General features: G+C 50.0%; 1 protein-coding gene across 1 annotated transcript in view; it reads right to left on the minus strand.

Moving 5' to 3' along the window:
- Window positions 1–439: 439 nt before the first annotated feature.
- The window catches only part of LOC134935889 (kinesin-like protein KIF1C), a 97266-nt gene continuing 84237 nt past the window's right edge, over window positions 440–13468 (minus strand). Inside the window, 7 exon segments of the mRNA XM_063930740.1 lie at window positions 440–2211; window positions 2214–2454; window positions 3003–3587; window positions 3681–3753; window positions 3927–4110; window positions 4208–4291; window positions 4372–4466. Of these exon segments, the coding sequence (XP_063786810.1) occupies window positions 1751–2211; window positions 2214–2454; window positions 3003–3587; window positions 3681–3753; window positions 3927–4110; window positions 4208–4291; window positions 4372–4466 (1723 nt within the window). The 3' untranslated portion in view covers window positions 440–1750.

Below are 13468 nucleotides of genomic sequence, written 5' to 3' on the forward strand. Positions count from 1 at the left end.
TAGCTCCCTTCTGTCTGTGACCCTGCAGGGGGAGGGACAGGCTCATAGCTCCCTTCTGTCTGTGACCCTGCAGGGGGAGGGACAGGCTCATAGCTCCCTTCTGTCTGTGTCACCCTGCAAGGGGAGGGACAGGCTCACACGTCCCTTCTGTCACCCTGCAGGGGCAGGCTCAAAGCATCCTTGTGTCTGTGACCCTGCAAGGGGAGGGGCAGGCTCAAAGCTCCCTTCTGTCTGTGACCCTGCAGGGGGAGGGACAGGCTCATAGCTCCCTTCTGTGTCACCCTGCTGCGGGATGCACAGTCTTATAGCCCCCTCCTGTCACCCTGCAGGGGGAGGGACAGACTGATCTCCACCTATTTTAACACCCCATGACGCAGCGCCCAGTATAACGTTACCCTACAGCCACATGATGAGAAGATACTTCTACAAAACACAAGAATGACAGTGCAGCAATGAGCAGTTTATTTTCTTCAGTGATAGGAAGACAGCCGGGGGCCAGCTAACACGGCACGCACGATCCAGCCCAGCCACGTATGAGCCGCAGCTGTACCGTGTCCCCATCTGTACACACCTTCATGGAATCCTCTCTGCATAACCCACGTTGTAGTGTGACAATAAATGTAAGCGTAAGAGAGCAGACGGTAAGGAAACGCCCACTTACCACCGACAGTGATTACACATCATCCCCACACTGAGAACATAACGCAAAAGATAAATAGTCCTATATAAGTGTTCCACGCTGGCAGCGTCAGGCAGTGCAAGTCCGTACACGCTGCTAGTGTCAAAGTAATGCCGTAAGGAGAAAGCAAAAAGGTTCCGGGATCACGGAAAGATATGGGGGAAGGGGAAAAGACTTCAGAACGTTATCGCTAGGGGCTCCGCAGCAACGCTCATTACAAACTGAGGGCCTTAGGACCCTGTAGAAGCATCGCAGCAGATATATCGTCAGCACGAAGCATTGGCCACTCACAGGTAAGGGGTTATAAGTATCTACTCAATGAGTGCAAGTGATCTCCACCCACACCAGCGGCGGAGACACGACAGCGGGGCCCGGAACGGACATTGCCTATAGCTCAGAAGCCTCTTCAGTGTGACACCCAATGTACATATACACACACACACACACACACACACACACACACACACACACACACACACACACACCGGTGTATACATATATATATGCAGTTATACAAATACCTGTGTGTGTAGGTAGGTATATCTATCTCACGTCTTTATAAATACACCTCTGTACACACACACACAATTATAAACACATATATACACACACAGATAATCGTATATCCCATACACAGAGTATACGTTCTGTGCGTACAGTAATCTCAGGTTGCAGGGTGTAAATATATACACCCCGGGGCTTGTAGGCCAGATAGGAAGCCATACGCCCCAGGCGGGTGACAGTGATCTCCTGTAGTGTTGTGGTCCTCAGATAGCAGCTGGTTTTGTCAATGGACCAATTTCTCAACGTCCAAAAGTAAAAACAGGAACAAAAAAACATAAAAATATCATAAACAAAAAAAACAAAATAATAGGAGTAAAATGAAACCATACGCATCAAAATGTTCAGAATAAACCTCATCACATCCCACCAGATAACCTTCAGAACTCTTCTACTGTAGTAACCGATTCTTCGTCCTTCATGTGTCCACATTCTCGTACCCTCTCTCAACCTACTGGTTTCCTCTGTCCCGACCGCGCTCATTCTTACTGACGCACGAGCATTCCATCTTCATACTTGCGTCTCCCTGTCGCACAGGTCTGGGGCGGAGTTCTGCCGACGCATTCGCGGAGGGGCGGTATATGGGTGGTACTTGTAGGGCCTCTCCTGCGGGGAAGACTGGTGAGGTTTTTGCTGACCATGGCCTTCCCTGCCTTGCGATCTTCTCCCAGGCTTTTGACCTTCGTCTCGGTTGTGGCGATGATTGGTTCTCCTCCCCCTGTTGGAACCCCCATCCAGAGAGTTTCTTCTCTGCCTGGGATGGTCATTCTCCCCCCGTCGCCTTTGCGGGGGCCCGTTCCGTCGGTCGCCATCGTCTTCCCCGCCCCTTCTTTCCACTGTCCAGGGACAAGACACTTCTTCTACCACGTAAGTAGCCCCCGGCGCCCAGGAGAAGCGGTGCTGTGGATTGCTCTTGAAGGGGAAGCGGAGCTTGCAGTCCAGCGGTGGGATGAATTTTCCAGTGCCGGGGGCCGCCGGAGGCAGCGAGTTATCTGCTGTTGCTGTAGATTCTGGATCTTGGTCTGTTCCTGCTTTATCCAACGCATCCTTCCCCGCCGGAAGGTCGGGTCACCCTCCATAAGCTGCGTCACGCGCGGCTCCTCCTTCTGGGAATGGTCGGGAGAATCTTCATCCCGCTCGTTATTCAAGGGTTCATTATCATTCAAGCACCAGGAGAAAGACTGTTCATCTGAATAATCATCAGCAGCGTCATCCTAGGGAGAGAAGGAGCACGCGTTAAGAGGAGGGGATGCGTTACAGCACAACACATGGCAGAACTCTATAGGAGAGAAACGCAGATCTGCATTGGTCTCTTCAGTACAAGGGGCAGACTGGAACCAACCGCACGGTGTGGGGGTCTCAGAAGAAGCCCCCCAAGCCAGTAAGCTGCACCTGTCAGACTTTGGGCATGGGTCTCCAACCTGCAGCCCTCCAGCTGCTGTGGAACTACACATCCCAGTATGCCCTGCCACAGTTGCTATTACGGCATGCTAGAACGGAAGCAGGGCATGCTGGGATGTGTAGTTCCACAACAGCTGGAGGGCCGAAGGTTGAAGACCCATGCTTTATAGCAACACTGCTTGGGGAAACCCAATAAAACTCTCCAAATGGAAAAACAACTCTACAGCAACTCACTGGCCTACAAGTGTCATGACGCAACGTTAGGAGTTATACAATTATAGTAATATGAACGTAAACCACAATAAAAACGCAGGAAAAAATAAAATAGGGATAACTATAGCCGTATCGCAGGACCTCCCACCTGTGTCACCGGCATAACACGCTCCATCTTCATCATCCTATCCCGTAAGGCCCGGATCTCCTCGTCCTTCATGTTGTTCTGCAGTTTCACCTCCTGCAGTATGTCCGTCAGCTTGTCTATGTGCGCCTTCAAATCCTGTACTCCGCCTTTACAGTCATCCTCTTCTCCGACCCCGACCGTGTCCCACACGTCACGAGCCACCGCTTTCACCCACTCCTTCTCGTTGCCGTCGTGCTTGCCGTAGGTCCGGCACAGCTCCTTCATCTTGATGACCGACATGGCCTCGATCTCCTGCCGGCTGTGCTTGAAGTCGTTCAGCGCAACTTCGTAGCAGATTTCCTTCACCGCCTGCATTTTTAAATCCGCCAGAGTCAGCCACCGTGGGTCTTTAGTTAGCCGCCGGCGCTGGGGAATCTGGTAGACCCTGATGGGCTCCCGCCTCTTACCGCTGCTAGGCAGCCCGCAGCGCCTCACGATGCACTGCACCCGGCCCGCTGGGACCTTCTCCCGCAGCGAGGAAATGAGGCGCCAGCTTTCCTCGCAGGACCGTTTGTCGGAGTCGTCTCCGCTGTCCGAGTCGCCGTACTATGGTGAGAAAGAGGGAGGAGATTCAGATAAGCGCGTGGCACAGAAGCTCTCCGGCAAGCACATCTGTACTGTAGGAGCGGGGCATCGTACCAGTCTCTGCTGTTCCAGGGTCAGGTCCGCTTCCTCTTTCTCTCGCTTATACTGGAACTCCAGATCTTGTAGCCTGAGCGGGTGAAACAAGAACCACCCATTAGATGGAGCAACGACGACGACTAACCTACGCAGTGATCATACATGATCTGGTGACGGCTAGATATTTATTACAGCAGCGGTGGACACGGTGTACGGAGAAGTGAGTAACTGTAGTGTAATTACACGGCGCGGCGCCAGACTTACCGCTTCTCCATCTCCAGCTTGATATCGATGCCCTGCTTCTCCAGCAGCTCCCGCTGTGCAAAGTTCCAGTCCACGGGCTCTGCCTGGTTCTCAGCCGCCGCTGTGCTCCTCTCCCGCTCCAGGCGCGCCTGCTCAGGGTGATTGAAGCGGAAAACGTGGTTCTTTCCCATAACGATTCTGTTACCTGCAGAGAACCAGAGACACTGGTGGTGTAGCCCCATTCTGTGTAACCCCCCACGGAGCGGAGGGACAAGCCGAAAGCTCCCTATGGCGTCACCAACCTGATTTTAAAACCAAGAGGTCGGTAACTTGCTTCCCGTTGACATAGGTCTCTGCCCCCTCGCAAGACTCCAAGGTGACAATCACTGCAGAGGAAAAGCAGGAGACACGGTTAGAGAGCACACGGACACCAAGGCCCAAGCGTGTATCTCTCGGTTATGCGCACCTTCTCCGTTAGCGTTGGTGTTGCAGTGAAATAAGCAGTGCTGTTCCCTGATGAACTGTCCCGTTAGCTTTATGTCGACGTCCACCTGACCAACCCTGCAAGAAAGTCACAACTGCATAAGCCGCGGGAGCGCCAAGACCAGGAGGGAACCACGAGCGTTGGACAAAGGGCAGAAGGGACGTACGGGCAGTAACAGAAGCAGCAGAGACAGAGAGAGGGAAAAGCAGAAGAGGCCTCGCAGCCAGAGAAGCCATCAGCACAGAGAGCTGGGCAGAATTACTAGTGGACTCAACCCAGAGGCACAGTAGACAGACCACTCATCGCTGAGGGATAAGGCGGGGACAGAACCGCCAGTTCAGTCCTGATGGGTATCCATGGTACACGCCTACATATATAAACATATACCTAAACTAAACTATAAAACACCAAATCTATCCTCACAGGTACAAGTAACTAAGTGGTGAACCAGTCATTCTGAAAAACAGAGGCACGAGGAGGTGAGAGAGAGAGAGAGAGAGAGAGAGAGAGAGAGAGAGAGAGAGAGAGAGAGAGAGAGAGAGAGAGAGAGAGAGACCGGAGGAGAAGATCAGACAAAGACCAAAGGAGGCCGAAAATAGGATTTTGGTACTTACCAGGTAAATCCTTTTCTTTGAATCCATAGGGGGCACTGGAGTACTCTTGGGGATATGGACGGCTTAGCAGAAACAAAGGCACTGAATATTTAAATTTAGAACTCTCCACCCCTCCATATCCCCGAGTACCTCAGTGTTTTTTACTGAGCCGAACAGGAACTATAGAGAGGTTGACAAAGGAGAATTACCTATAACATAACGGACAACAACAAAGTTGACACATAACGTTACTGACAACGAAACAGTTGACACCATAACCGATAGAACCTTATAATTTGAACCAGTCGGTGAAAATGTGTTACCATAAGATCCCCTGAGCTTAATACAACCCAGGTAAAACTGCTCTGGGTGGGCGTCCAGTGCCCCCTATGGATTCAAAGAAAAGGATTTACCTGGTAAGTACCAAAATCCTATTTTCTTTTTCATCCACTAGGGGTCACTGGAGTACTCTTGGGACGTACCAAAGCTTCCCCTGTGGGCGGGAGAGCTGTTTGACACCTGTAACACTAGGCGGCCAAAGCTAGATGCTGATGCCGCAAACGTATCAAACTTGTAAAAGCGCACAAACATGTGCACTGAAGACCATGTAGCCGCACGGTCAAGCTGCGTCGTAGAAGCTCCACGACCAGCTGCCCATGACGTTCCCACAGAACCTGTGGCATGAGCTATTACTGATGTAGGCGACCGTAACCTAGCCTTAAGGTAAGCCTGGAATATAGTCAGTTTTATCCATCTGGATAAGGTCTGCTGAGAAGCTGGCCTCCACTTGGCAGCATCATAGAGAACAAACAACGTATCCGTAATACGAACTGTAGACGTTCGGGACACAAACGCGTAATGCGCGTACCACATTCAGAGTTCCAGAATGTGCTGTCAACACAGGAACTACTATTGGTTGATTGATGTGAAAAGATGACACTAGCTTTGGTAAGAAATCGGGTTTCGTACGAAGTTCCTCTCTGTCATCATGAAACACCAAATACGGTGGCTTGCATGACAAGGCACCCAAATCTGAAACACGCCTTGCCGAAGCTAAGGCTAGAAGAAAAATTGTTTTCCAAGTGAGAAACTTTATATCCACTTGCTGTAAGTGTTCAAAATATGAAGACTGTAAGAAATCTAAAACCAGATTCAAGTCCTATGACGCTGTAGTTGGAATGAATGGAGGCTGAACTCTGAGGACACCTTGGAGAAAGGTGTGTATAGACGGCAATAGAGCCAATCGTCTTTGAAAGTAAATTGACAAAGCAGATACCTGCACCTTTAGTGTAGATAAACGCAGTCCTCCATTAAAACCCGTCTGTAGAAATAACAGAAGACGGAATAACTGGAAAGATGATGTCGGAAACTTCCGAGCTTCACACCAACCTATATAGGCACGCCAAATTCTGTAATAATGAGCTGCCGTAACCGGCTTTCTAGCTCGTAACATGGTTGGTATAACCGATACTGTACTGCCCTCTCTTCTTAAGAGGGCGGTCTCAACAACCACCCCGTCAAATGTAGCCGCGCTAAATAGGGGTAAAAGAACGGACCCTGTTGTAACAGGTCTGAACGTAGTAGGAGCGGCCAAGGATCGTCTGCGAGTAGTCCGCGGAGATCCGAGAACCAAGCTCTCCGAGACCAATGAGGCATCACCAGTATGACTGTGACGGACTCTCTTGTGATCCGTTTTAGCGACTGAGAGAGCAGCGGAAAACGGTGAAAACAGATACACGAGGCTGTACGGGCCCGCGATTGTGAGAGCATCCACCGCCACTGCCCTTGGATCTCTCGTTCCGGACACATACTGGGGCGTTTGTAATTGTTGCGAGATGCCATCAGGTCCACCTGCGGATATTCCACCTGTGGACCAACATTTGAAACACCTCTGGATTTAATGCCCATTCTCCTGGATGAAAATCCCGACGGCTGAGATAATCCGCCTCCCAGTTGTTCACTCCCGGAATGAACCCTGCCGACAATATCACCTGGTGGTATTTTGGTCAATTGAGGATTCGAGCTACTTCCCGCATTGCCATGCGGCTTCTCGTTCCTCCTTGTTGATGTATGCGACTGCAGTCGCGTTGTCTGACTGCACTTGGACAGTCTGAGAGGGAAGCATGTGTAATGCTTGTCGTAGTGCATTGTAAATTGCGCGGAGTTCCAGGACATTTTTAGACAGCAATTTGTCGTGATCCGCCCAGAGACCCTGTCGCTGACAATTTTGAACTACAGCTCCCCAACCTCTGAGACTCACGTTCGCCGTTAGAATTATTCAATTCCAGCCGCCGCCTGCGGTTAAATTGTGAACCTTGAGCCCCAGAGTAGAGACGCCCTTGCCGACAACCTCACCCTGTGGGAAATCTGCAGAATGCGAGGCCGACCACTATTGTTGAAATGGACGGGCGGGAAAACTTCCGAACTGAAGCACTTCGAAAGCCACCACCATTGTTCCTAATAGGGGAATACACAAATGTACAGAGAGTGTGCGTGGCTTGAGCACTTATTGTACCAGATAAATAATCTGTACTTTCTGTTGTAGTAGGGAAATTCTTTGATTTACCGTATCGAGAATCATACCTAGAAATTGAAGTCGTTGAGACGGCAATAGATGCGATTTCTTGAAATTGACACTCCAACCGGGGTGTATGTTATCAGCGCAAGTTGGAGGAGCATCTGTTGAAACTGAGTTTTCATGAGCAGATCGTCTAAGTACGGAACGATAGTCACTGCCAGGGATCTGAGATGAGCTATTATCACAGACATCACTCTGGCGAATACCCGAGGCGCTGACGAGAGGCCAAACGGTAGGGCCTGTGTGGCGTATTGCAAAACGCAAGGACCTCTGATGAGGTGACCAAATCGAAATGTGTAAGTAGTAAGTACGCATCCTTGAAATCAAGCGCAATCATGCAATCTTGTGGCTTCAAATCTGCAAATACTGACCGCAGAAATTCCATATTCAATCTGTAGTAAGTGACTTACTGATTGAGACAAACGGAGCCCTCCGAAATCGGTACCACAAACAGATGGGAATAACAACCCTGACCTTGTTGGTGTACCAGGCTGGAATTAAAAACTGCTGAATCCAGCAGAGACTGAATGGCAATCTGCCAAAAGCCTTCTTGTCGTCCGACAGAGACAGTCCAGTTTTGACAACAAAAACGCAGTGGCGGAAGACAGCTTTCTTTTAACACTAAATTGCGGATACATCCATCAGTGGATGTCTGGAATCCCGGCAAATGTAACATCTGAAGGCGCGCTACCACAATTGGAAATCCAAAATGGCCTGGGAGCCCGTCAAGCCACTGGCTTGTTGATGATTTTAGCGCCCTGGTGTTACAAGGCGTGGCTGTACCACAGCCTTGACAGGACTGAAGTCTAAAGTGAACGCCGGACCAGAGTATTTCCGTCTTGGTACCAGTGGAGGCAATAGCAGGAAACTAGACTGTCTCCCCTCCGCCTTGGCCTGAGAAATGCATTTGTCAATTTTAGGACCAAACAACTTCTGGCCACCGTATTCTTTTGACCTCTGACTCCGCTTGCCAAGAACGCAGCCAGAGAACCTGTCGTGCTGTAACTAGCGACGATGAAAAGCGAGAAGCGAGCTAACAGCCGGCAGCAGAAGCTGTACATAGATACTTAGCAGCTTCTCCGATTTGATTAACGATAAGTATAACGTGATCGTCATTGTTTCCATACAAAAAGCGCCTTAGTGACCCAAATCTATGTTACATCTGAAGGGTCTTTATAAGGTTTGACACAGACGAATCCACCAATGGCGGATTCTGTGTGGAAACGGGTCAATAGAATTAAATCTGGGAGGTATAGAACCGGTTATACGGTTATTTTGCGTTTCTACTAACATCTTATTAAGATATCCTAAATAAGAGCCCGATTGCTCCTTAGTCTCTGTAAACTTCAGAGACTGACGCACTGGTCATTATCAATGTCTGGGCTGTCAAAAAAAACCGCACTTGTGACTGCTGGTCTAATGTGCCCTCCTCACCCTTATGTAGCGTCGTGAGGTTTGGCATAGAATTGTCAGACCGCAACACAGCAGAAACGGTTAAAGTATAAGACCAATTAATTAATATCCGTTAGATTTGACGGTCTTTTCCGAGACTCGGATCTAACCGCTCGTGTCGAACGGTGGCCAATTGTAATTGCAGCCCAGCCATTACATTTGCGTAGCATAGGAATGAAAACTGGTTCCGGAGTGGAAACCACACAATAAACAAAGACCGACACTTGCACGCTCAGTAAAAGCGTTACTTAAGGTGTGTAATATACATATATATATATATATATATGGCCGAAATGCATTCACTTTGCCAGCCTATATAAAAGCTGAAGCAAAAATTCCCACCAACACCCCTGCGCCTCCAGGTGGAGTAGTGTTGTAGGACAGGAACGTTCTGGAATTAGAAAGAGGAAGAAACAGGAAGCATGGTTAAAATGGATCCCATGCCATGCTTACACTGATAATCCCAGATCAGGTTACAATACATTCTGTGTGAATATAGGCTCAATAGTCTATTATACAGGGATAATCAAAGGTTAGGTTATTAATATAACCTATATGAATGTGGCAGCCTGTCATAACTAACATATCTTTCCCTGCAGCAGCGCTGCCTGTGGCTTGTCCCCCCCACCTCCCCCTGTGTTCCGTGTCGCAGCGGGGAGCGGGTGCCGGGAAGCTGACCTTGCAGGGAGGCAGGGAACGTTGTGAGGAGCTGAGTTCGCTGGCTGGAGCGGCGTGTAGCGGCTTCCGGCGGTGCTAGTGAGAGCGCTGTGCTGCGGCGGTCTCCCTGGCTTTGAAGTCCGTACAGCGCGGACGGAGCGACTGGGGCGGGCGCTTAGCGGCGGGTGCGGGCGGCGGTAAAGAAAACGGTCCCCACACAGCGGGGCGGCAGCGCGCGCTGACCGCCCCGTTCCCCCCAGCATACCTTGTCTCGTAGGGAGGGCTGCGACGGGGCTTCTATCTGTAAGCTCCGTCCAGCTCTTGTTCCTGGCTGTGTAAGCTCTGTGCAGCTCTCGTTCATGGCTGCGACGGGGCTTCTATCTGTAAGCTCCGTCCAGCTGATCACGTCTTCATGGCTGCGACGGGGCTTCTTTCTGTAAGCTCCGTCCAGCTCTTGTTCCTGCCAGTTGATCACTTCTTCATGGCTGCGACGGGGCTTCTATCTGTAAGCTCTGTGCAGCTCTCGTTCATGGCTGCGACGGGGCTTCTATCTGTAAGCTCCGTCCAGCTGTTGCAGGAGGCAGTGAGCTGCCTGTGGCTGTGAGGGTGCTCTTTGTGAGGACCGACACGCCATGCGCTGCTTGCAGCGGCACTATCCCGGACCCATGTTTTTCCAGAAACTGGGAAGGGATGTAAAAAAATAAGAATTTACTTACCGATAATTCTATTTCTCGGAGTCCGTAGTGGATGCTGGGGTTCCTGAAAGGACCATGGGGAATAGCGGCTCCGCAGGAGACAGGGCACAAAAGTAAAGCTTTCCGATCAGGTGGTGTGCACTGGCTCCTCCCCCCATGACCCTCCTCCAGACTCCAGTTAGGTACTGTGCCCGGACGAGCGTACACAATAAGGGAGGAATTTTGAATCCCGGGTAAGACTCATACCAGCCACACCAATCACACCGTACAACTTGTGATCTAAACCCAGTTAACAGTATGATAATAAAAGGAGCCTCTGAAAGACGGCTTCCTACAACAATAACCCGATTTTTGTAACAATAACTATGTACAAGTATTGCAGAATAATCCGCACTTGGGATGGGCGCCCAGCATCCACTACGGACTCCGAGAAATAGAATTATCGGTAAGTAAATTCTTATTTTCTCTATCGTCCTAGTGGATGCTGGGGTTCCTGAAAGGACCATGGGGATTATACCAAAGCTCCCAAACGGGCGGGAGAGTGCGGATGACTCTGCAGCACCGAATGAGAGAACTCCAGGTCCTCTTTTGCCAGGGTATCAAATTTGTAGAATTTTACAAACGTGTTCTCCCCCGACCACGTAGCTGCTCGGCAAAGTTGTAATGCCGAGACCCCTCGGGCAGCCGCCCAAGATGAGCCCACCTTCCTTGTGGAATGGGCCTTAACAGATTTAGGCTGTGGCAGGCCTGCCACAGAATGTGCAAGTTGAATTGTGCTACAAATCCAACGAGCAATCGACTGCTTAGAAGCAGGAGCACCCAACTTGTTTGGTGCATACAGTATAAACAGCGAGTCAGATTTTCTGACTCCAGCCGTCCTTGAAATGTATATTTTTAAAGCTCTGACAACGTCCAACAACTTGGGAGTCCTCCAAGTCGCTTGTAGCCGCAGGCACTACAATAGGCTGGTTCAGGTGAAACGCTGATACCAGCTTAGGGAGAAAATGCGGACGCGTCCGCAGTTCTGCCCTATCCGAATGGAAAATTAGATATGGGCTTTTATAAGATAAAGCCGCCAGTTCTGACACTCTCCTGGCTGAAGCCAGGGCTAGTAGCATGGTCACTTTCCATGTGAGATATTTCAAATCCACATTTTTTAGTGGTTTAAACCAATGGGATTTGAGGAAATCTAAAACTATATTTAGATCCCACGGTGCCACCGGAGGCACCACAGGGGGCTGTATATGCCGTACTCCCTTAACAAAAGTCTGGACCTCAGGAACTGAGGCCAATTCTTTTTGGAAGAATATTGACAGGGCCGAAATTTGAACCTTAATAGATCCCAATTTGAGACCCATAGACAATCCTGATTGCAGGAAATGTAGGAATCGACCCAGTTGAAATTCCTCCGTCGGAGCACTCCGATCCTCGCACCACGCAACATATTTTCGCCAAATGCGGTGATAATGTTTCGCGGTGACTTCCTTCCTTGCTTTAATCAAGGTAGGAATGACTTCTTCCGGAATGCCTTTTCCCTTTAGGATCTGGCGTTCAACCGCCATGCCGTCAAACGCAGCCGCGGTAAGTCTTGAAATAGACAGGGGCCCTGCTGAAGCAGGTCCCTTCTCAGAGGTAGAGGCCACGGATCGTCCGTGACCATCTCTTGAAGTTCCGGGTACCAAGTCCTTCTTGGCCAATCCGGAGCCACTAGTATCGTTCTTACTCCTCTTTGCCGTATAATTCTCAATACTTTTGGTATGAGAGGCAGAGGAGGAAACACATACACCGACTGGTACACCCAAGGTGTTACCAGCGCGTCCACAGCTATTGCCTGCGGATCTCTTGACCTGGCGCAATACCTGTCCAGTTTTTTGTTGAGGCGAGACGCCATCATGTCCACCATTGGTCTTTCCCAACGGTTTACTAGCATGTGGAAAACTTCTGGATGAAGTCCCCACTCTCCCGGGTGAAGGTCGTGCCTGCTGAGGAAATCTGCTTCCCAGTTGTCCACTCCCGGGATGAACACTGCTGACAGTGCTATCACATGATTCTCTGCCCAGCGAAGAATCCTTGCCGCTTCTGCCATTGCACTCCTGCTTCTTGTGCCGCCCTGTCTGTTCACATGGGCGACTGCCGTGATGTTGTCCGACTGGATCAACACCGGTTTTCCCTGAAGCAGAGGTTCTGCCTGACTTAGAGCATTGTAAATTGCTCTTAGTTCCAGAATGTTTATGTGAAGAGACGTTTCCAGGCTCGTCCACACTCCCTGGAAGTTTCTTCCTTGTGTGACTGCTCCCCAGCCTCTCAGGCTGGCGTCCGTGGTCACCAGGATCCAATCCTGTATGCCGAATCTGCGGCCCTCCAATAGATGAGCACTCTGCAACCACCACAGAAGAGATACCCTTGTCCTTGGAGACAGGGTTATCCGCAGGTGCATCTGAAGATGCGACCCTGACCATTTGTCCAACAGATCCCTTTGGAAAATTCTTGCGTGGAATCTGCCGAATGGAATTGCTTCATAAGAAGCCACCATTTTTCCCAGGACTCTTGTGCATTGATGTACAGACACCCTTCCTGGTTTTAGGAGGTTCCTGACAAGCTCGGATAACTCCTTGGCTTTTTCCTCCGGAAGAAAAACCTTTTTCTGAACCGTGTCCAGAATCATCCCTAGGAACAGCAGACGAGTTGTCGGCATTAACTGGGATTTTGGAATATTCAGAATCCATCCGTGCTGTTTTAGCACTTCTTGAGACAGTGCTAATCCCATCTCTAGCTGTTCTCTGGACCTTGCCCTTATTAGGAGATCGTCCAAGTATGGGATAATTAATACGCCTTTTCTTCGAAGAAGAATCATCATCTCGGCCATTACCTTTGTAAAGACCCGAGGTGCCGTGGACAAACCAAACGGCAGCGTCTGAAACTGATAGTGACAGTTTTGTACAACGAACCTGAGGTACCCCTGGTGTGAGGGGTAAATTGGAACGTGGAGATACGCATCCTTGATGTCCAAGGATACCATAAAGTCCCCTTCTTCCAGGTTCGCTATCACTGCTCTGAGTGACTCCATCTTGAACTTGAACCTCTTTATGTACAGGTTCAAGGAC

This window comes from Pseudophryne corroboree, chromosome 6 (genome assembly GCF_028390025.1).
Source record: "Pseudophryne corroboree isolate aPseCor3 chromosome 6, aPseCor3.hap2, whole genome shotgun sequence".
NCBI lineage: Eukaryota > Metazoa > Chordata > Amphibia > Anura > Myobatrachidae > Pseudophryne > Pseudophryne corroboree.